Source organism: Oryctolagus cuniculus, chromosome X (assembly GCF_964237555.1).
Source record: "Oryctolagus cuniculus chromosome X, mOryCun1.1, whole genome shotgun sequence".
NCBI classification, from domain to species: domain Eukaryota; kingdom Metazoa; phylum Chordata; class Mammalia; order Lagomorpha; family Leporidae; genus Oryctolagus; species Oryctolagus cuniculus.
The window spans coordinates 78,740,064-78,762,901 of NC_091453.1; the positions used below are offsets into that span (position 1 = coordinate 78,740,064).

At 36.8% G+C, this 22,838-nt stretch overlaps 1 protein-coding gene across 1 annotated transcript in view; it reads right to left on the reverse strand.

The window, feature by feature from the left end:
* HTR2C (5-hydroxytryptamine receptor 2C) overlaps window positions 1-22,838 on the reverse strand; it is a 354,866-nt gene that overhangs the window by 181,424 nt on the left and 150,604 nt on the right. Inside the window, exons 3-4 of the mRNA XM_017350005.3 lie at window positions 19,526-19,638; window positions 13,531-13,844 (exon numbers count right to left, since the gene is read on the reverse strand). Coding sequence (XP_017205494.1) covers window positions 13,531-13,844; window positions 19,526-19,560 — 349 coding nt within the window. The 5' untranslated portion in view covers window positions 19,561-19,638. The remainder of the gene's footprint in view (window positions 1-13,530; window positions 13,845-19,525; window positions 19,639-22,838) is intronic.

Consider the following 22,838-nt stretch of genomic DNA (forward strand, 5'->3'; position numbering starts at 1 on the left):
TATTTGGATCTTCGTTATTTCATCACTGTTTTGAAGTTTTCAGCAATTTCTGCACATATTTTGGTAAATTTACACCTGGGAATTTCATGGGTTTATTGATTATGCTAACATGTAGCTTTTTTACATTTTGATTTTAATTTTCAATGCTAGTATATAGAAACACAGTTTATTTATACATATCAGCTTTGCATCTTAAGAACTTGCTAAACTCACATTTTAGTTGTTATAATTCAGAACATATCAAATTATTTCCAAAGCTATTTGGCTTTAAAATCATTCATTAGTTAGGAGGTTGAAGTGGCTAAGCCTCTGCTTGGGATGCCTGCATCCCATATTGGAGTGCTGCATTCAAGTCCTTCCCTGCTTTTTTATTCAGCTTCCTGCTAATTTGCACCCTGGAAGGCAGCAGGTGGTGTCTCAATGTACTTGGGTCCTCGCCACCCACTTGGGAGACCCTTATGGAGTTCCTGGTTACTGGCTTTGGCCTATCGCAGTGTTTGGGAAGTGAACCAGTAGATGTAAGCTCCCCCCCACCCCACATATATGTAGCCTTTCAAATAAATGAAAATGAAAATAAAAAAATAAAATATATCTTATCTGTTTCTGTTGACCAGGAATCTGGTCATGGCATATCAACTTCTTTGTGTTTGTCACAGACTGCCATCAAGTTGTCATCCAGGTTTCAGCCACCCCAGAGCTCCACGGGAGAAAGATCCACTTGCATGCTTACTCAAATGATTGATATAATTTGTTGGATTTCATTTGAAGCCCTCAGTTTTTCACTGGGTGTTGGTGAGAGGTTTCCTTCAGTTCTTTACCCTATAGGCCTCTTTTTTAGGACACCTTATAACACGGCAGCTTCCTTCATCACAGCAAGCAAGCCAATGGGTAAAAGGAAGTGCCAGGAAGAGAGAATGCAAGCAAGGCGGAAGTCACCATTTTTATAACCTAATCTCTGAAGTGACCTTCAACCACTTGCTGTGTTCTCTTTAAAAGCAAGTCACTAGGTCGGCCTACAACAAGGGGGAATGGATTGTATAAGAGAGTAAATCCCAGTAGGCAGGTATCATTGACAGTCATTCTAGAAACAACCTGCTATTTATATCTAGGAGCTTCTTTGTAGATCCCTTAGGGTTTTCTTTGTAGACAAATTTGTAATCTTTTGGCCGGTGTCACGGCTCACTAGGCTAATCCTCCGCCTTGCGGTGCCGGCACAGCGGGTTCTAGTCCCGGTCGGGGCTCCGGATTGTGTCCCGGTTGCCCCTATTCCAGACCAGCTCTCTGCTGTGGCCAGGGAGTGCAGTGGAGGATGGCCCAAATGCTTGGGCCCTGCACCCCATGGGAGACCAGGAGAAGTACCTGGCTCCTGCCATCGGATCAGCACGATGCGCCGGCCGCAGTGCGCCAGCCGCGGCGGCCATTGGAGGGTGAACCAACGGCAAAAGGAAGACCTTTCTCTCTGTCTCTCTCTCTCACTGTCCACTCTGCCTGTCAAAAAAAAATTTGTAATCTTTTAATAGAAACAATTTTGTTTCCATTCAGTGTTTCATTAATTTTTTCTTTTTTGACTTCATGGTACTTAGAGTATAATGTTATATAGAAGTGGTCAGAGTGGACATCCTAATCTTATTTCTGAACTCCAGGTGAAATAGTTCACTCTTTCACCATAATATATGACATCAGCATAAGGATATTTGGAGACCTCTTTCATCACATTGAGGAATTTATCTTCTATTCCTAGTTTTCTGAGTATGTGGTTGAATGGATATTGATTTTTGTGATATGTCTTTTTTGTATCAACCAATCTATAATTAGGATGATAATATGATTTTTGTTTTCTTTAGTCCATTGAGATGAAGGATCACATTGATTTTTGAGTGTTGGACAAGCTATTTCAGAATCTATTATTCTTTATATACATATATATATATACTTACCAATATTTTCTTGGGAATTTTTGTATCTATGATAAAAAGCAATTGATCTCTAATTTTATTGAATATGATGTCTCTTTTTTAAAAAGAATTATTTATCTATTTGAGAGGCAGAGTTACAGAGAGAGAGAGGAAGAGAGAGAGAGACGTCTTCCATCTGATAGTTCACTTCCCAAATGGCCGAAATGGCTGGAGCTGGGCTGATCTGAAGCCGGGAGCCAGGAGCTTCTTCCAGGTCTCCCATGCGGGTACAGGGGCCCAAGGACCTGGGCCAGCTTCCACTGCTTTCCCAGGCCATAGCAGAGAGCTGCCTGGAAGTGGAGCAGCTGGGACTAGAACCAGCACTCACATGGGATGTCTGCGCCACCAGCGGAGGGTTAACCTACTATACCCCAGCACCAGCCCCTCTGGTTTTACTATCAGGGTAATCCTGAACTCATATCATGATGGAGAATATATTCCTTTTGCTTCTGTTTTATTGGAAATATTGTGCAGAATTCTTATTGTTCATGCTAAAAATATTTGGTGGAATTTGTTAGTGAAACCATCTCTGAAGATTTTTTGTAAGATATACGTTTTTTTAAATACAATAATTCAAGTTAACTATTGTTTTATATGAGAATGTCTATGACCCCACATACACAGCTTTGCTATATTGGTGTCATGTATTTATATATATGTCATATATATAATATATGTCATATATACAATATATATAAAATGTCATATATATATATAATATCAAGTGTTTTAAATTTTGCCAATCTGGTAAGTTTAAAAAAAAACATATTTCAGGGGCAGGCACTGTGGTAAAGTGGGTAAGGCTGCCACATGCAGTGCCGGCATCCCATATGGGTGCTGGTTCAAGTCCCAGCTGCTCCACTTCCAATGCAGCTCTTTGCTATGGCCTGGGAAATCAGGGGAAGGTGGCCCAAATCCTTAGACCCCTGTACCCATGTGGGAGACCCTGAAGAAGCTCCTGGCTCCTGGCTTCAGACTGGCACAGCTCCGACCATTGCAGCCAACTGGGGAGTGAACCAATAGATGGAAGACCTCTCTCTCTGTGCCTCTGCCTCTCTGTAACTCTACCTTTCAAATAAAATAAATAAATCTGTTTTAAAAAAGTATTTCAGTCTTATTTATTATGCATTTCCCTTCTAATGACTGAGATTAAACATTTTCATATAGTTATGGACTACATTTATAATGTACATACATAATCCAAACATTAACAAATGTTTTAAAATACATAAAATATTTTTAAAAATCACAAGTTATCTCAGCTCATTTTTTTCTATTGAGTGTTGATTCTTTTAATCTCAGTTTTAAAGAATTCTTTATGTACTGGGGATATGAGCCCTTTTTTATTTTGCTTTGCTGTACAATTTTTTATTTATATAAGGTGAACAAATTTCATGTATTTCATATATACAGATTTAGGAGCATAGTGATTCCAAATATTTTCTATGAGTTTGTTATTTGTTTTTGAACTTTTCTATTGATCAGTTTACCATGTGTTTTTTTATTATCATTATTATATTATGTCAAATATGTCAATATTTCACTGTCTCTCCAATAGCTGTTTTAATATTTTCTTCCTGTGAGTTTTACACATTTCTTCCTTTGTATAATCTCTTCTTGCTATTTTAAATGGGATTTTCTCCTCTCCAACTTGCTATTTTTTGATTTTAATGTTGTTTATTTTTGCATAATATCATTGCACTTGCTATTTCATTGAATATCTTACTTTTAGTAGCTTTATTCTTATGTTTTTAGGGAGCTTAATATATGCTGTAAAAAAGATAGTTTTTCTTTTTCAGTTTTTTTAACCTTGTTATTTGCAGTTGTCTAACAACACTGATAAATATCTACACTCCAGTGTTAAATGTAAATGAAGTAACAGGCATGCATATCTTTTCCCTGGTCTTAGTACAAGTGTCTTTAGTGTTTTCCAATTAATATGTGAGCTGTATAACTAAGTTATCTATATTTTATCTTAGCAGAAAAGTACTCCCAACCACTATTTTCTTGCGTAATATTTATCAGAGTAGCTGTGAATTTTGACAAAGAATTTTTCAGTCAACATATTATAATTGCACCAAAATTGTTATAATATTTGTTTTGAAACTAAAATCAGTTATTAATGTTTATGTAATATATTAATATATTTTATTAAAGGATTTATTAATATTGAGTCAATATAGTGTTACTGGAATAATAGTGTGGCCATCCCATTGGTCATAGTGTATTATATATTTTTTTGACAGGCAGAGTGGACAGTGAGAGAGAGAGAGAGAGAGAGAGAGAGAAAGGTCTTCCTTTTGCTGTTGGTTCACCCTCCAATGGCCGCCGCGGCTGGCGCGCTACGGCTGGCGCATCGTGCTGATCCGATGGCAGGAGCCAGGTGCTTCTCCTGGTCTCCCATGGGGTGCAGGGACCAAGCACTTGGGCCATCCTCCACTGCACTCCCTGGCCATAGCAGAGAGCTGGCCTGGAAGAGGGGCAACTGGGACAGAATCCAGCGCCCCCGACTGGGACTAGAACCTGGTGTGCCGTCGCCGCTAGGCGGAGGATTAGCCTGTTGAGCCGCAGAGCTGGCCAGTGTATTACATTTTTAATGTGGCTTTTGATTCTTTTCTCTTAAGCTTTTATTGGAACAATCAACAAATAAATTTTCTATATATTTATGGTATATGTCTATATTGGGAAATGATGAAATCAAGTCAATAAATACCTCAATCACCTCACATACCTAACGTTTTTGTATTGAAAACATTTATGATCTACTCTTCTTGCAATTTCAAGCATACAATACATTATTATCAGCTATATTCACCATGCTGTACAATAGGTCTTCAGCATTCATTCCTCACATCTAACTGAAATTTTTACTCTTTGACCAACATCATTTTTTTTTTGCTTTTAACTTTTTTTTAACTTTTATTTAATGAATATAAATTTCCAAAGTACGATTTATGGATTACAATGGCTTCCCCCCCATACCGTCCCTCCCACCCACAACCCTCCCCTTTCCCACTCCCTCTCCCCTTCCATTCACATGAGGATTCATTTTCGATTCTCTTTATATATAGAAGATCAGTTTAGCATACATTAAGTAAGGATTTCAACAGTTTGCTCCCACACAGAAACATAAAGTGAAAAATAATAGATGATTTTTTTAAATGATGATGAAATAAGATCAGACCTATTGTCATGTTTAATCCCAGTGAGAGTCAAGTTGGGAGTTGATAATTTCTTTTTTTTTTTTTTTTTTACAGAGGATCAGTTTAGTATGCATTAAGTAAAGATTTCAACAGTTTGCACCCCCATAGAAACACGAAGTGAAATATATTGTTTGAGTACTCGTTATAGCATTAAGTCTCAATGTACAGCACATTAAGGACAGAGATCCTACATGAGGAGTAAGTGCACAGTGACTCCTATTGTTGACTTTACAAATTGACACTCCCATTTATGGCATCAGTAATCTCCCTATGCACCAGTCATGAGTTTCCAAGGCTATGGAAGCCCCTTGAGTTCTCCGACTCTTATCTTGTTCAGACAAGGTCATAGTCAAAGTGGAGGTTCTCTCCTCCCTTCAGAGAAAGGTACCTCCTTCTTTGAAGACCTGTTCTTTCCACTGGGATCTCACTCACAGAGATCTTTCATTTAGGTGTTTGTTTTTTTTTTTTTTGTTTTTTTTTTTTTTTTTTTTTTTTTTGCCAGAGTGTCTTGGCTTTCCATGCCTGAAATACTCTCATGGGCTTTTCAGCCAGATTGGAATGCCTTTAGGGCTGATTCTGAGGCCAGAGTGCTGTTTAGGACATCCGCCATTCTATGAGTCTGCTGAGTATCTCACTTCCCATGTTGGATCACTCTCCCCTTTATTTATTCTGTCTGTTAGTATTAGCAGGTACTAGACTTGTTTATGTGCTCCCTTTGACTCTTAGAACTTTCATTATGATCAATTGTGAACTGAAATTGATCACTGGGACTAGTGAGATGGCATTGGTACATGCCACCTTGATGGGATTGAATTGGAATCCCCTGGGACAATGAGAGAGAGAGACAGAGAGAAAGGTCTTCCTTTGCCATTGGTTCACCCTCCAATGGCCGCCGTGGCCGGTGCACTGCGGCCTTCGCACCGCGCTGATCCGATGGCAGGAGCCAGGTACTTATCCTGGTCTCCCATGGGGTGCAGGGCCCAAGGACTTGGGCCATCCTCCACTGCACTCCCCGGCCACAGCAGAGAGCTGGCCTGGAAGAGGGGCAACCGGGACAGAATCAGGCGCCCTGACCGGCACTAGAACCCGGTGTGCCGGCGCCGCAAGGCGGAGGATTAGCCTAGTGAGCCACGGTGCCGGCCATGTTCCTCTCTATTTCTAAACAGGATAATTTTGTTAACCTGGACGCCTTTGACAAATTTCCTACTATTTTACATTTTCAATTGATTTGCATATAAACCTACAAAGTAATCTGATGATTTTAAGAATTTTGTTTCAATAGCTATTTCCCCTGTCATGTCACATTTTGTATATTTATGCTTTTTGCTTTTTTCCTTGTTTAAATTAGCTTGTGGTTTTCCAACTAAAAAAATCTTCTACAAAATGAGGATTACTTGATTTCTGTTTACATATATTTTTCTTTTATTCTCTATTCTGCCAAATATAGCTTTCATGTTTTTATTTTGTCATTTCCTTTGATTTGCTCTTTAATTTTTTTCCTAAGATTGTTTACTGGAAATTAAACTATTTGCAAACTTTAATTTTATACTAATAAGTGTAATTAGATATATTAATTTCCCCTGAGCAATGGATTGAGTATAAACTGTTGATTTCGATATGCAATGTTTTTGCTATCATATTTCAAAAGAAATTCTGTGATTAAAATTTCCATTTGCATTTCTTTTTTCTATCAAGAATTGTTTAAAAATTGTTATATTTAATGGTTAGACAGTCTTAAAATTTTTGTTGTTAGTACTTTCTAGCATTATTGAATTGTTACCAGAAAGTACTTTTAGTAATATTTCTACATTTGTAATACTTTATTTGTGACTTAATATATGATTAATGCTTGTGAGTGCTGCATGTATGCTTAAAAATTAGGTAAATTATAATAAAGTTTAAGCTCAATATACATCCATAAGATCTATATTCCTATTGATTGGTTGATTTGAAAGGTTGATTTGAATGAAAGGTTCACTCCCCAAAGGCCCACAATGACCAGTGGCTGGGTTAGACTGAAGCCAAGAGCCTGGAACCTAATCCAATGTCTCCCATGTGGGTGGCAGAAATTCAAGTACTTGAACCATCATCTGTTGCCTCCCAGGGTACACACTAGCAGGAAGCTGGAATACAGAGCACAGTTGGGACTCAAACCCAAGCAGTCTTATATGGGATGTGGACAGTCCATGCAGCAACCCTACAGCTGCATAAAACTCCCACCTTTCTTACTTCTTTTTGTCTAATCGTTGTACTGAGTAGTTACTGCAATCTCCCATTATTCTTCCATATTTTATAGTTTATGCTTTATAAAACTTATTGCTGTGTTACTGGATGCATAGATATTCTTAACTGCTGTATCTTTATTATTGATTGTGATTTTTATCACTAATAAGCATCCTTCTTTTCACTCATGCTGCTTTTTTCACTTGAGATATACTTACATATCAAAATCGGAATTTCTGCTTTTTGTTATTTTTTTATCTTGAGCAAGCTATACAGGGCAAACAAGATTATGAATCCGGCTTTTTGATGTGTTTGTGTTTTGTCCCTGTTTTCTAACTGATTGTTAGTTGACTGTTAGTTTTTCCCCAAAATTGTGCTTTTTTAAAAAACCCCAGTTCCACCAGCTTTTCAGGTTTGCCTGTCTTGGAGCCTCCCTCTATGCTGCTTTAGCAGGAGGTTCGGACTCAAATAAATCTTGCTTTTCTCTCTGTGTTGTTCTCTTGGAAACTCTTCTTTCATGCAAGACAAAGAACCAAGGATGTCTTTCTTCACTGCTGTTTCACCCAGAACATTATCATTTGCTTGTTATACTTTGGCCTATGTATTTATTTTTAATCAGGAACCATTGTATTTTTAACTGTTCATGTTTTATACAGCAAGTTTTTCAAATTAGAAACCTTTTATTTTTATTTGTGTGTTAAGTTCATTAAAGTTTATTGCTGGGGCAGGTGTTGTGGCATAGGAGGTTAAACCACGTCTTGGGACATCAAAATTCCAAATGGAATGTCTGTTCAAATCCTGGCTACTCTGATTCCAATACACGTTCCTGCTAAAACACACTCAGGAGGCAGCAGATGATGGGTCAAGTGCTTGGGCATCTGCCACCCACATGGGAGACCAAGATGGAGTTCCAGGTTCCTGGCTTTGGTCTGGCCCTACTCTGGCTGATGGTGGCATTTGAGAAGACAGGTGGAATCTCTCTCACTCTCTCTCTCTGTTCCTTTGTGTGCTTGCCTTTCAAGTAGATGAAAGTAAACTTAAAATTTTTTTCAAGTTTATTACATTACGATGTATGTGATTTCAATTTTATCATATTCTATCATGGTATTATTACATGCATTCTGTATTATTTGTTTCTGTTTCTTTCTCTAGTTGATTGGTTTGGGCTACTCTATTAATTACATTTCTATTGTTATTTAAGATTTGTAATTTTGTTCTAGGAGTTAAGCTTGTGTATTTATATCTTTTTTTTTTAACTTTTATTTAATGAATATAAATTTCCAAAGTACAGCTTATGGATTACAATGGCTTCCCCCCCATAACGTCCCTCCCACCCGCAACCCTCTCCTTTCCCATTCCCTCTCCCCTTCCATTCACATCAAGATTCATTTTTGATTCTCTTTATATACAGAAGATCAGTTTAGCATACATTAAGTAAAGATTTCAACAGTTTGCTCCCACACAGAAACATAAAGTGAAAAATACTGTTTGAGTACTAGTTATAGCATTAAATCTCAATGTACAGCACACTAAGGACAGAGATCCTACATGAGGAGTAAGTGCACAGTGATTCCTGTTGTTGGCTTAACAAATTGACACTCTTGTTTATGGCCTCAGTAATCACCTTAGGCTCTTGTCATGAGCTGCCAAGGCTATGGAAGCCCCCTGAGTTCACCGACTCTGATCATATTTAGACATGGCCATGGTCAAAGTGGAAGTTCTCTCCTCCCTTCAGAGAAAGGTACCTCCTTCTTTGATGACCCGTTCTTTCCACAGGGATCTCACTTGCGGAGATCTTTCATTTAGTTGTTTTTTTTTTTTTTTTTTTTTTTTTTTTTTTTTGCCAGAGTGTCTTGGCTTTCCATGCCTAAAATACTCTCATGGGCTCTTCAGCCGGATCCGCATGCCTTAAGGGCTGATTCTAAGGCCAGAGTGCTGTTTAGGACATCTGCCATTCTATGGGTCTGCTGTGTATCTCACTTCCCATGTTGGATGGTTCTCTCCCTTTTTTATTCTATCAGCTAGTATTTGCAGACACTATTCTTGCTTATATGATCCCTTTGGTTCTTAGTCCTATCATTATGATCAATTGTGAACAGAAATTGATCACTGGGACTAGTGAGATGGCATTGGTACATGCCACCTTGATGGGATTGAATTGGAATCCCCTGGTATGTTTCTAACTCTACCGTTTGAGGTAAGTCAGCTTGAGCATGTCCCAAATTGCACATCTCTTCCCTCTCTTATTCCCACTCTTATATTTAACAGCGATCACTTTTCAGTTAAGTTTCAACACTTAAGAATAACTGTGTATTTATTACAGTATTCAACCAAAAGTATTAAGTAGAACAAACAAACAAAAATACTAAGAGGGATAACATATTAAATTGCTCATCAACAGTCCCCTAGGGTGAGGGCTGATCAAGTCACCGTTTCTCATAGTGTTCATTTCACTTTAACAGGTTTCCATTTATATCATCATCAGTGACCTTACGTCCATGTGTTGTTCTTAAATATATTACTCTCTAATTGGTCACTTTTATGGTATTATTTAACTCTAATCTTTTACTTACAAAAAAAGCAGTAATATTATTCTACTCTTTCTCTTCCCCCTCCCTTTATTTTCTTCTCTCATTTTTAGTTGTATTGTATGTATTTCTGTATAACCATCATCATAGTCAAGATACAGAAGAGTTTTATCATACCAATATAGATTTTTGTAATTACCTTTTCACCTTCAGTTCCTGGAAACCATTGATCTGCTTTCTATTCTTATGCATTTTCCTTTTACAGACTCTCTTATAAATGGTTGAATTTTTTGAAAGTATCACTTCACTCTTTGCTTTGTCATTTTCATTATGTGAAAGGCCTAACTCTTTCTTTTGTTGTAAATTAGTCCTGCTTTTTGCTTAGAATACTTAAGGATTTTTTAAAAGATTTATTTATTTATTTGAGTGGTAGAGTTACAGACAGAGAAAGGGAGAGACAGAGAGAAAGGTCATTGATCCGCTGGTTCACTTCCCAAATGGCTGCAATGGCTGGAGTTGGGCAAATCCTAAGCCAGGGACCAGGAGCTTCCCCCAGGGTCTCCCACATGGGTGCAAGCACTTGGGCCATCCTCCACTGCTTTCCCAGGCCATTAGCAGAGAGCTGGATCAGAAGAGGAGCTGCTGGGACTTGAACTGGCACCCATATGGGAAGCTGGCACCTCAGGTGGAGGCTTAGCCTACTACCACACAGCACCAGCCCCAGGATTTTTAAAATTTACATTTATCATCTATTCAGATATATTCCTGTATGTTCCTATACAATTCAAATTTGTTCAAGCTCAATTTTCTAGTACTGGGTTGAACCTACCAACATACACATTTAGACCTATTTCTAGAAAACACTCTTGTATTTAGTTTTAAATATTAATTCTGTTACATTATTTTTCTATCTCAAGGGTAATACATAGGCTCTTTTTTACATTTTTCAACCCCTTTCTGATACCTTCTACTTCTTTACCTCATCTTCATTGTCTTTGTGATTAATCTGCTTTTCTGTACTCCTTATTAAATTTTCAAATGAATCAGTTATTTGTGGGGAACTTTTAATTTACTGTCCATTTCTGATATATTTTTATCTTTTTCTTCTATTTTATTTGTCTTTAGTCCAATTAACTTTTTCTTCAGATTGTCTTATTTTTTTTTGTTTATTTCTATTCCTAATTTTTAGATTCCTGCTTCAAGGCACTTGGTTGAAGACAATTTAATTTCATTCAAAATATTTTGTTATAGTTTTCTTCCATTAGACATTCTTTCTTTGTAGGAATTTTCACCAGATACCTTGTTTTGATTCTCATATTCTGAAAATTTTCTAGTAGCTTGGTATTCATAAAGACTGGTTACATTGGGAGCCAGCATTGTGACATAGTGGGTTAAGTAAATGTTCTCCTTCCAATCCAGCTCCTTGCTAATGTGCCTGGAAAGCAGCAGTAGATGGCCTAAGTGCTTGGGCCCTCGCCACGCATGTGGGAGACCAAAATGGAGTTCCAGGCTCCAGGCTTCAGCCAGGCCCAGCTCTAGCTTTTGTGGCCATTGTGGAGTGTGAACCAGCAGATGAAAGGTCTCTTTCTCTCTCTCTCTCTCTCTCTCTCTCTCTCTCTGTCTTCCTCACTCTGTCACACTGTCTTTCAAATAAAAAAAAATCTTAAAAAAAAAGACAGGTTACATCTGAATTTCAATGATTGTAGCTGGCAGTTTATGGATAATTTCCAAGATTCCAAGCTCAAGTGCACCCTCTTTATGTACAAAGTATGATTTCTTTACTTGGGGGAGCTTTTAGAGGACAGTGGGAGGCTGTAGCAAAAAGGTGATGAATTGATATTTTTTGTATTATAAGATGATATTTATCCCTCCTGCTTCTTTCATTTCACTCTGCATTTTTTTTTTCAAAATCACCTCTCATTGTCTTCTTTATCCTCCTCTACCTTCAAAGAATTGTTTTTCCAAGACTGCTTTTTTGGAGTCCTATGCACACTTTTAAGTCCCTTACCTAAAGGCTGGTCTTCTTGCAAAACTTCAGTGTTTTCATACTTACTGCCGACTTTCTTTGTTGTGGTGACATCAGATCAATCTTAGGCTTCCTAATAGCTTTCTATTTGTCTCTTTCATGAAGCTTTCCTCCCAGGACTACCCTTCTCTTCCACAGCAGCATGTGGTGGAATATAATAGATAGCTCAATAAAGATACATTGGAATTTGAATGTTCTCCCAACTCGGTGGTGGTATTTTGAAGGCTTATTTCTTCTTATTACTTATTGAGGGGAGGGGCAGTCATGGAATATGGTTCTGGATTTTTAGACTTATGCTAATGCCATTATTTGGCCACCCATGTATTTTTTTTAAGGAAAAACTGCAGAAAAAATACATGAAAGGACAAATCTAAATCACAGTTTCATTTTGTACAGGTAATCTTTTCTTATTTAATTTTGGAGCTATAAAGTGGAAATATACCCACTGAGCAAGTAAGATCGAAGCTCAATAAAGATAGGAAAAGAATATTTTCTGAGAACATTTTAAAAAATACCTATTAAGATAATTTATTGCTACTGTATATTTAGAACAGGCTAATTAATTTTTAAGTTTTGTGAAAGATTATCTTCTAGTTGCTTTAATATGATTTAGGATTTGAGAATTAGGTACTTTTCGATATTTTTCCTTCTAGCCTAATTGTATCATACACTCCAGGGAGCTGGAAGTCTATTTTACGCTTTTGTGAGAAAAACGCATCAGCAATAAATTCAAACTGGCCTCTCAACTTCCTAGAAGAGATACTCAATGGAATTGTATAATGTGTTCAATTGTTCATCATAAATATTAGCTAGCAACAAAACTTTGGTTAAAATAAAGAAGATAAAGAGATGGTAGAAAATACAAAGAAAATTAAAATCTCTGAAAAAGGGGGTCTTCAAAAAGAACATAGGAATGTATATTATGAAAAAACTGTGCATGGATTTCAAAAATTTTTTACACCAAAATAAACATCTTTTAATTTAATTTTTTCACAAACTTTTTGAAGTGCCCTACTATATTAAAACTTCCAGTGCCTCCATTTTTATAGCAATGGTGTGAACTTGCACTTACATAATTAGTAATTAATTTGTGTGTTATCTCTTTGTAAAAACATGAATTCTGGAACCCATCAAAAAAAACCCCAGCTATTATTGAGTGCCAGTTTTGGAGGAACTACTTAGTCTGGCAACATTTAAAAGGGTTACTTAAAATGTGTTTGTTAAAGGTGAGAAGCCAGCTTTTCCTTCTTTGTACAAGAGATGGTGGTAGATGCGTGTACTGCCCAGAACACAGGGGTAGGAGGGTTCTGTCGCTGCCCCATTCTGTACACCCATTATTTACAAATGCCACTTTGCAACAGAACATCCATATTTATTCTTGGCATATTATAAAATGTCTGTTTTGCTTTTTTGCAGACTATGCTACTGATTCCTTTAATAAATGTGAAACACACATCCAATTCCTTCCATCACACAAATTGCTTTTCCTTTTCCAAATGCTTCAGGTAAAATAATTAACTTCATGAGTGTTTACCATACTAACTGAAGCAAGTTTATGACATGATATGGTTCAAAACCAATAGATTTGTACTTACCATAAAGGATTGCAAGCAGAGACAGTGGCATGACAAGTAGTCCCACTAGCATATCAGCAATGGCTAGGGACATTAAGAAGTAATTGGTGGCATTGTGCAGTTTCTTTTCCATGCTTACTGCCATGATAACGAGGATGTTGCCACCTATTGTCATGATTATTATTACGACGATTGACAGTGCTGGCCAGTTTTGTACCCCGTCTGGGAATTTAAAGCGTCCACCATCGGAGGTATTGAAAATGTCAGTTACTAGAGCAGCTACTGGGCTTACAGAAATATCACATTGCCAAACCAATAGGCCAATTAGGTGCACACTGAAAAGTAAAAAGAAAAAAAAAAGAACCAATTAGCTATATTTTATATTGCTTACACAGCTGTAAATACTGCTTACACAAAACATTTTCCCCATCATTATCATCACCACCATCATCATTTCTACTTTCCTAAGTAAACCTCAGCATCTTTTCTTTCCTGTCCAAAGAATACTTTTACTGAGTGATTATTATGACTTAGGTACTTAGCTCACTGAAATATATGTGTATAATCTTATTTGATCTCATAAAACAACCTCTAAGAGGTCAGCATTGATTTATGGCCATTACTCTGATGAGAAGACTAGGAAGTTTAGAGAGCTTAAGTAACTTTCTCAAGCCAATACAGTAGTAAGTGGTAGGGCCAGGATCTATATTCAGGTCCTACTTATTTCAAAGCCTTTAAACTTGCTGCAATCTGGAACCACAGTATTGTTTGATTTGTTGCAATGGTTTTTTCTCTATTTTTAAAATATTGGGTTTTATTTTTTTAAGATATCCTCTTAGCTCACAACAAAATGAAGTGAGATTTTCTTACAGGATCCAGTACGCTGCTAAGAAATTCAGAAGTTAAGGGCAGGTGTTCAGCCTAGTGGTTGAGATGCCTATCTCACATTGGAGTGCCTGGGTTCAATTCTGGCTCTAGCTCCTGACTCCAGCTTCCTGCTAATGCTGCCCCTGGGAGACAGGGGTAATGCCTCAAGTGGTTAGGTTCCTGTCACCTACATGGGAGAGACTTCTGCTTGGCCTAATGCAGGCATTTGCAGAATGAACCAGCAAATGGGAGCTCTCCTTTCTTCTTACCTGTCTGTCTCTCTCTCTCTTTGTGTGCCTCTCTTTGCCTTTTAAATAAATAGGAACTTGCTTTATTTTTTTAAAGACTTATTTATTTATTCAAAAGGCAGAGTTACAGAGAGAGAAGGAGAAACAGAGACTGAGAGAGAGAGATCCTCCATTCTGTGGTTCTCCTCAAATGGCTGCATCAGCTGGGGCTGGGCCAGGCCAAAGCCAGGAGCCAGGAACTTCATCTGGGTCTCCCACGTGGGTGCAGGGGCCCAAGGACTTGGTCCACCCTCCGCTGCCTTCCCAGGCACATCAACAGGGAGCTGGATCGGAAGTGGAGCAGCCAGGACTCGAACCAGCACCCATATGGGATGCTGGTGTGCAGGCAACAGTTTAACCTGCTGCACCACTGCACCGGCCCCACCTTCTTTTGATCTAAAGCTAAGAAGGAATAGTTGCCATTAGACCAACTTCAGGCGGTTGTTTGGGAGAGGTACAACAAAGGGAAAGGGTTTATTGGAGAAAACTCAGTAGACCGGAGGGAAGGGGCGAAGAGGGAAAAGGAGAGGAGACTGTAAGAGAGAAAGAGGAGAGAGGGGAGAGGAGAGCCAAGAGAGAGGAGAGCCAAGAGAGCACGTGTTCAGGAACAGGCTCTTTTAAAACTTTGCCCGAGGGCAGGCAAGGCAGCAGGAGCAGCTAATCCCATTAGGATGGGGGTGGAGCTTGACCACAGAGGTTGGGCCATGTGGCCACCTGGCTTCCAGCAATGGCAGCAGGGGCTAGAGCTTGGGATGTAAATCAGGGTGGTACAATGGATTTTGGCAACAGTACTTAGTCACTTCTTTTTAGGACTTCCTATCGTCTCACATTTCCAAAGTGACTTTAGAGTAGTCTCCTACAGTAGTAGTTTCTTAATGACGTTTGTTAGAAACTGTCTTTCTACCTGCCACTTTCTCCACTTCTGTCTTATGCTTTCTGGGCCCTTGTAGGCTAGATAATGACTTGTGGTGATGATAAATACCTATGGGTTTGTTAGCTTGCATGCATTGGAAACTAAATCTCTTAAGTCTTTTAAAATGTACATTTCTCATGAGGGTATGGAGGTAGAACCTACTATTGAAAATATTGTCTTTAGTCAGGGAAAATATAAGTGTGATTCTATAGATTCACTGCCCATTATAATTATCAGAGAAATTAATAATAGTAGACTCCATGATATCATTATTATAATCATATCATATCCAGAATATTACAACATGCACATGTACATATGCACCATATTTTCTTAAGCAAAATTAGAACTCAATCTGAAACTATTGTTACGATTTAATTTTAAGTTTGAATACTATAATAATTTTCTAAAATATTTAAAAATTATTTCTCTTGGTTTTCATTAATATCTTATTAATATATGCTTCTATCTCTTTGAAGGGAATGAAGAAATCATGAAGCTGTTTTGATGGTCTTACTTTTATCATGGATAAAAACTCTAATAATTTAGACATTTAGTTTAAAATAATCATCTCATTAGTCAAAGCTACCTAATATTCTAAGAAACATGGAGAGCAGAGACATACATAGTCATTTTTATCAAATAATGAGGAATCCATGAATTCTTTGAAAAGTATTATTTTCCTGGGACACAAAAATAAGGAAATTCAATATATGACTCAAAAATCTATATCATAATCTCTGATTAATATGAACAGAAATGATTAAAACAAAGGATCAAAAAATAGAAGTTGTGTGCTTTCAACTTTGATTACTCTATTATTCTATGTGTTGTATTTGGCTGAGGTCAATGCCAATGATTTTTAGCCCATTACCTTCTATCAGAGCATCAACTTCCTCATCTGTACAAGTATGATCTATCACTTGGTTTGCTATGAAAATTAAATGATATAAGATATGTAAAGTCTTAAAAAGAGAATCTGTGTCATAATAGGCCCTCAGTAAATGTTGGAGTTAACCTTCCTTATGCCTTCAAAATTAACCAAAATATTTATGGTTGCTGTACCCCAATCAATGAATTGCAAAATTTGCCAAGAATTTCAGTCAGTCATGATTTTATTTAAAGACAAAACCTATCTATGCAGAGCTGGTGTCAGACAGCAATTTTAAATTCAAGATCTTTTCAGGGCTAACTGATAGAAAACTTGTCCAACTGTCATTAAAAAAAGGAGGGGATTCTGATTTAAATTAGCTAATAGTCATCTGAAATAGTCTCAGAATATTTCATCTGAAATAGTAAGCTGCACCTTTATTTGTCAGGTACAGAACCACAAATATTTATCCTCAAGCCTAGAGAACAAAGTCCTAGGAGAATCTGCAGTCCTACTTCAAGTTTGCTAATAAAATTGTGGAAACATCTAAATCCTTACTTATGTCTCCATAAATGGCAGAGAAGTACAGGATAAAATGGTACATAACAGGGGGGCCAGTGCTGTGGGGTAGTAGACTAAGCCTCCACCTGTGGCACTGGCATCCCACATAGGTTCCGGTTCGTATCCTGGCTGCTCCACTTTTGATCCAGCTCTCTGCCTGGGAAAACAGTAGAAGACGGCCCAAGTCCTTGGGTCCCTGCACCCATGTGGGAGACCCGGAAGAAGCTAGTGGCACCTGGTTTCGGATTGGCCCAGCTCCAGCCATTGCTGCCATTTGGGGAGTGAACCAGAGGATGAAAGAGGACCTCTCTCTCTGTCTTTCCCTCTCTCTGTCTGTAACTTGACCTGTCAAATAAATGAATAAAATCTTTAAAACAAAATTGTACATAACAAAAACATGCATAAAAAACCTCTCTCCAATTATGAATTTAATAATTCTGTGGCAGAAAAACACTTCAAGTAGTTGTCTTGCCTATCTTTATTAATCAGAAATATTTTTCATCTTTATTAAAGAATCTGTGAAACTAATACTGAATTATTGAGGAGTCTTGTACAATATAATCTTTTGTGAATTACAAAATAAACTAATGGTATCAGGATATATTCTGAAAGAATATTTACTTCAGTTTCCTGGTTTCAATTAAATTTGGTTTAATAAATTCTTGCTGAGCACCACTTATACACATGGTTTTGTGATTTTTATTGTAGTTCAATTCTATTTTTCCTTGGCTTTATAATCAGGAATTGGCTTGTAATAATTAAACCCAATCAATATTTAATACTCATATGCTTAGCGAAATATATAAAGCCCTTTTACAAAAGAGGCATAATTTAGTTCTTGCTGTTAAAGCATATGTTAACTGTTATTAAGCCCAAAGGAATCTCATAAAATCTGTACACAAAGATTATAATTTTTCTTTAAACAATGCAAATAATTAACTCGATGCTATGAAATTTTTAATGAAAATATGATTTTACATTGTAAGTAGATAAATAAATAATTTAGAATTCTGAACATGTTTTTAAATCTACTGAGTTTTTATATGACATCTGACAATGGACCTTATTAGAAGATATGAGTGGCCACTTGCTTATCTCAATAGAATGGAAAAATTGTACACCAATTCTTTAACTTCATAGCTGAGAACTTGGATAGCTTTTCAGACAGGCTTACATTTTGGTACATGGGCCAAGGGATGTACACTGAGTTGGCACAGGCACATGTAGTAGGGATATTTGTCCTTTCATTTTCCCATACCTGACTCTTGCCTTCTTTATTACTATCCTTCACCCTTTCCTTTCCCTGTTGGTCTGCTCTGCTTCTCTTGGAATCAAGCATACTTGAAATTATCATCACTACAACGATATCCAAGATGGGCTACCTAATGCACATGGCAGAGGATCCAGTGTTGATGTACTGCACATGGACACTGCACGGAAATACTTTGACAAGAATCACTGAGGACGCAACATAGGAGCAAGGAGATTCAGGGCTTTGCAGCTACAGAGAGCAGATGTTACCCAGATTCAGATCTCTTTTTCCATGCCTCATTCCTTAAAGAGTAAATTTGGAAGAAGCTACTCCAACATGTTACTTAGGTAAAAATGAAGATATGGGTTGTGCATTCAGCATAGCTGATAACATCCCTTGGGACATCTGCATTCCATATTGGAGTGTCTGGGTTCAAGTCCTGATTCCTCTCTCAGTTTCAGTCACTCGCTAATTGTATGCTCTGGAAGGCAGCAGCTAATGGTTCATGTAATTGGGTCCTTGTCACCCACGTGGGAGACCTGGATTGAGTTCTTACCTCGTAGCCGAGCATCAGCTGTTTTGAGCATTTGGAGAGTGAACCAGGAGATGGGTGTGTGCTCTCTCTCTCTCTCTCTCTCTGTCTCTCCCTCTCTCTCACTTTGTCTGCCTCTCAAATAAATTAATAGTGAGTCAATGTTAAAAGAGATATAGTCAGATCATGTAAATTATGAATTGTTAAATACTTTAGTCTCTTTATTCACCTAATCCCTTTAAATTGCATTCTATTTACTGCAACTACTGTGTCATTAGTTCAAGGCTTCTGGGAAAGCGTCATTTCTTCGTCTAGCTCCACTTCCCCAACCACTACACCCTAACTTCTGATCTTTTCTTTTTCAGTCTCAAGTATTCTTCATAAAACCAGAGACTTATGAGGATATTTTATTCTCTTGACTGTTCAATTCATACAGGAAAGAACTCATTTCCAAGTTTTATCTTTAGATAAAGCAACTATGAGCATTGTAATTGTTTGACTTGAAAGTATTGTCAACACATTACTTGTTTGAGTAATGAGTACAAAACATTGTATTTTACCCACTCATTATATTTGAATAGGAAATACACATAACACTAGTCTTGTGAAAGATGAGTCATTTATGCAGAGGCAAATACAGCTGAGTGGACATATAGCAGCATTTTTAGCATCTGTGAGCAAGCTACAATAAAAAGTTATTTTTTGTTATACCAATAGGTAATAACATCCTTACAGGAATGAATGCACCCCATTCCTCAGGTTCACCATGACTGCTTCAGTCTTAAGTGACCAAAGTTTAAAGTTGAGAAGCAGAAATTAATAGATTGGATTCACCATATCATCTTTCTGGGGAGAGAAAAAAAAAGAAAGAACATTAGTTAAAAGTCCAAATAAATTGTGGAACAACCACTTAAACTTCAATGCACTTATTTAGTCATAAAAACAGTCAATATTTAATTTAGCAAACAAGTAGCTATGTATATAATGTGATAAAAATGGCAAACACAGCAGATTAACTTATTTACCAATATTCAGTTATAACAGTTTTCCTAAAATATCTTGTAAATGCTTTGTTTACATGAGACTTCTACTAACTCTTCCTTGTTATTGTACACATAGCATCAAATTAACACTTTGAGAAATAAAGATTATATCTTTCTTAATTTGCAAATCATTGAGAGATAGTGTGTGATCTAATAATTAAGTAGCATCTCTAAAAGCAAAAGCCTTCATCTTATAGTATGGAAAGCTAAACAAATCCTAAGAAATTTCATTAAATGAATATATTTTGTACACTTTTAAGTTTTATTTCTTCAAAGTGAAATAATCTGTATTTTCCTCAATAGCTTGAGTTACACATTTTCATTTACCAACAATATTCTCCTGATGGCCACAACAGGTTTATGATAAAATAAATAAAATGATCAAGTTAACTGTATTACATATGGCAACGACCCCATGTATTAACTAGTTAGTAGCCAACAGATAGTATGCTATAGTCAAAGCACATAGACTCATACTGCAGATGGCAAACAAAAGGTCAGTTGTACCAGATGCCTGAAACAGAAACCTTTAATTGCTGCTTTGGATTGAGAGTTAACAATACATGTTCTAAGGTACGAGGAAGAAAACATGAGATTCAAACAACTTATTAAAGGATTTCAAAGTGAATACCTTTTGTTTCTGTAGTCAGTGATTTTTGGCATCACAAAACCTAATGGAATACTTACATTGGATTCTTCATCACTTAGCACTCGCTATATTCACTATGTTAGAGTGTCAGTTAAGAGTAGACTGGGTGTAATTTCCTGAGAATCTTTGCTGTTCTGTTTGTGGAAATAACATCTTTACGGAGTGGAACATGTCACTATCACTCTCAATATTGACATTAAAGAAATACTCAGGGTGAATTCTATTGACTAATAGAGAGACCCTTCAGTTTTTCTGCCTGTTGTTTGTTAATTGGGATCAGGGTAGGTAAACTTCTCTGCATTCACCTTGCAGGATTTTCATGATATTCTCTTCCCACATTAAATATCTAACTATATTTCCTTCTGGGATTATAAAGCTACTACAAGAGTAGGGATCATGATGCTTTTAAATTCACATACACTAGGCTATCATTGAGAATTTATGGGTGTGTGTGTGAAGAAGTGAGACGGAGCATTGAATATCTTCAGAGTGTGGCATAAAATTGAATGAGCATGTATTTTGTCTAGCTTGTAAATATTTTCAAGGAATATGATAATGAAAATCTGCTTTGATAATCTTTCTTTAGTATTTTTTAGCTCTTTCTACAAATTTGGATGTAAAATTTCACTGAGAACAAATTGCATCTCCCTCTGCTTCCAATGTCATTCAATGGCATAATTTCAGTAATTCAACCTACAATTTTGTTGTTTTCTCTCTTCTTCATTCTAAATGCTTGCTTGTCAGTGCTACCTACACAAAATATCTATCTCAAAAACCACCTCATCCCTACAGCAGTACATAAAATATAGTATCGCAGTATCGCAGAACTCAAAATATTCTGTGGGAAACAGCAAGTGGTATCAGCCAGACAAGTCATTTATGTCCCATAAAATTCTGCCAGAAAACACATAAATCCTTTTTTTTCCTAAGAGGCCCAGAAGTAAGTGAAATAAAAATGGTAAGGGAGACCAATAAACATAAATATTTTTGCCTTTTTTCTTCTTAGCCTTTTATAAATGTCAAACTTTTCCCCTTCTCCTGATACTAAAAGTATTAAAATGATTTTAATACTTATTTTGAAGCATCCAAAGATTATTATAATAAATATGATATGCTCTAAAGATTATAACAAAATTACTGAAATAATACAATTGTATTTGCCATAATTTGATATGATAATCATTGCATCAAATATTCTTAACCACATTCTCAATTATGATAAAATCCCATTATTATTCAAAATATTATATTCCTTTAAAAATGGAATAACTTTGGAAATATTACATGGATAATTTATTGAGAAGTAGAAACAGAATGTTTAAACACAAAATATTTATTTTTCTAATTTCCAGTTTCACTAGTTGAGCAGAACAAGTAAAATCACAAAAGTATATGATGTGTATAGATCTCCAATTTGTTAGCTAAATATCCTGAGGGAAAAATTTTTGTCTTCTCATGCTGTTAAAATGTATGTTCTTTTAAAATAGACTAAACCTTATAGAAAATACCCTTGAACTGGTGCTAAAATTTTAGGAATATGATAGGAATAAATTATGTAACACCAATTACCCTTCATGCATGTTTCCCTAATAGGCCTGGTCACCGTGAAGATGTTTCAAAATAATAAATGTTCTGGGGCCAGCACTGTGGCATAGTGGGTAAAGCCACGGCCTGCAGTGCCTGCACCAGTTCGAGTCCCGGCTGCTCCACTTCTGATCCAGCTCTCTGCTATGGCCTGGGAAAGCAGTAAAAGATGGTCCAAGTCCTTGGGCCCCTGCACCCTTGTGGGAGACCTGGAAGAAGCTCCTGGTTCCTGGCTTCGGATCGGTGCAGCTCCGGCTGTTGTGGCCAACTGGGGAGTAAACCAACAAAATGGAAGACTTTCTCTCTCTCTCCCCGCCCCCCCCCCCCCCCGGCCTCTCCTTCTCTCTCTGTGTAACACTGACTTTCAAATAAATAAATCTTCAAAAATAAATCTTTAAAAAAAAAGAAAAAAGAAATGTTCTGGGAATAATTCTACAAAAAGGGAAGAGGATGCAAAACTTTCTAAGCTTTGGATAAGATTGTTAAGAGAAACAAAAAACATAACCAAAGAATTTTAATTAAATTTTATGATCTGAATACCTCTGATTCCATCAATATTTCATAATGGATCTCTTAGGGTTGTGTGAACACTAAAAAAAAAAAAATCTGAATTCAAGTATTCAAATTTGCGAAGAGAATAACTGACTCATTTTTAATAAAAATTTATAGAATTCTTGAGAAAGCATTCTTCATCATATAACAACCCAAGTGTTAGAATATATATGATTTTGCATACAGAAAAAGATTGATTAACCTGAAACTAAATAGCT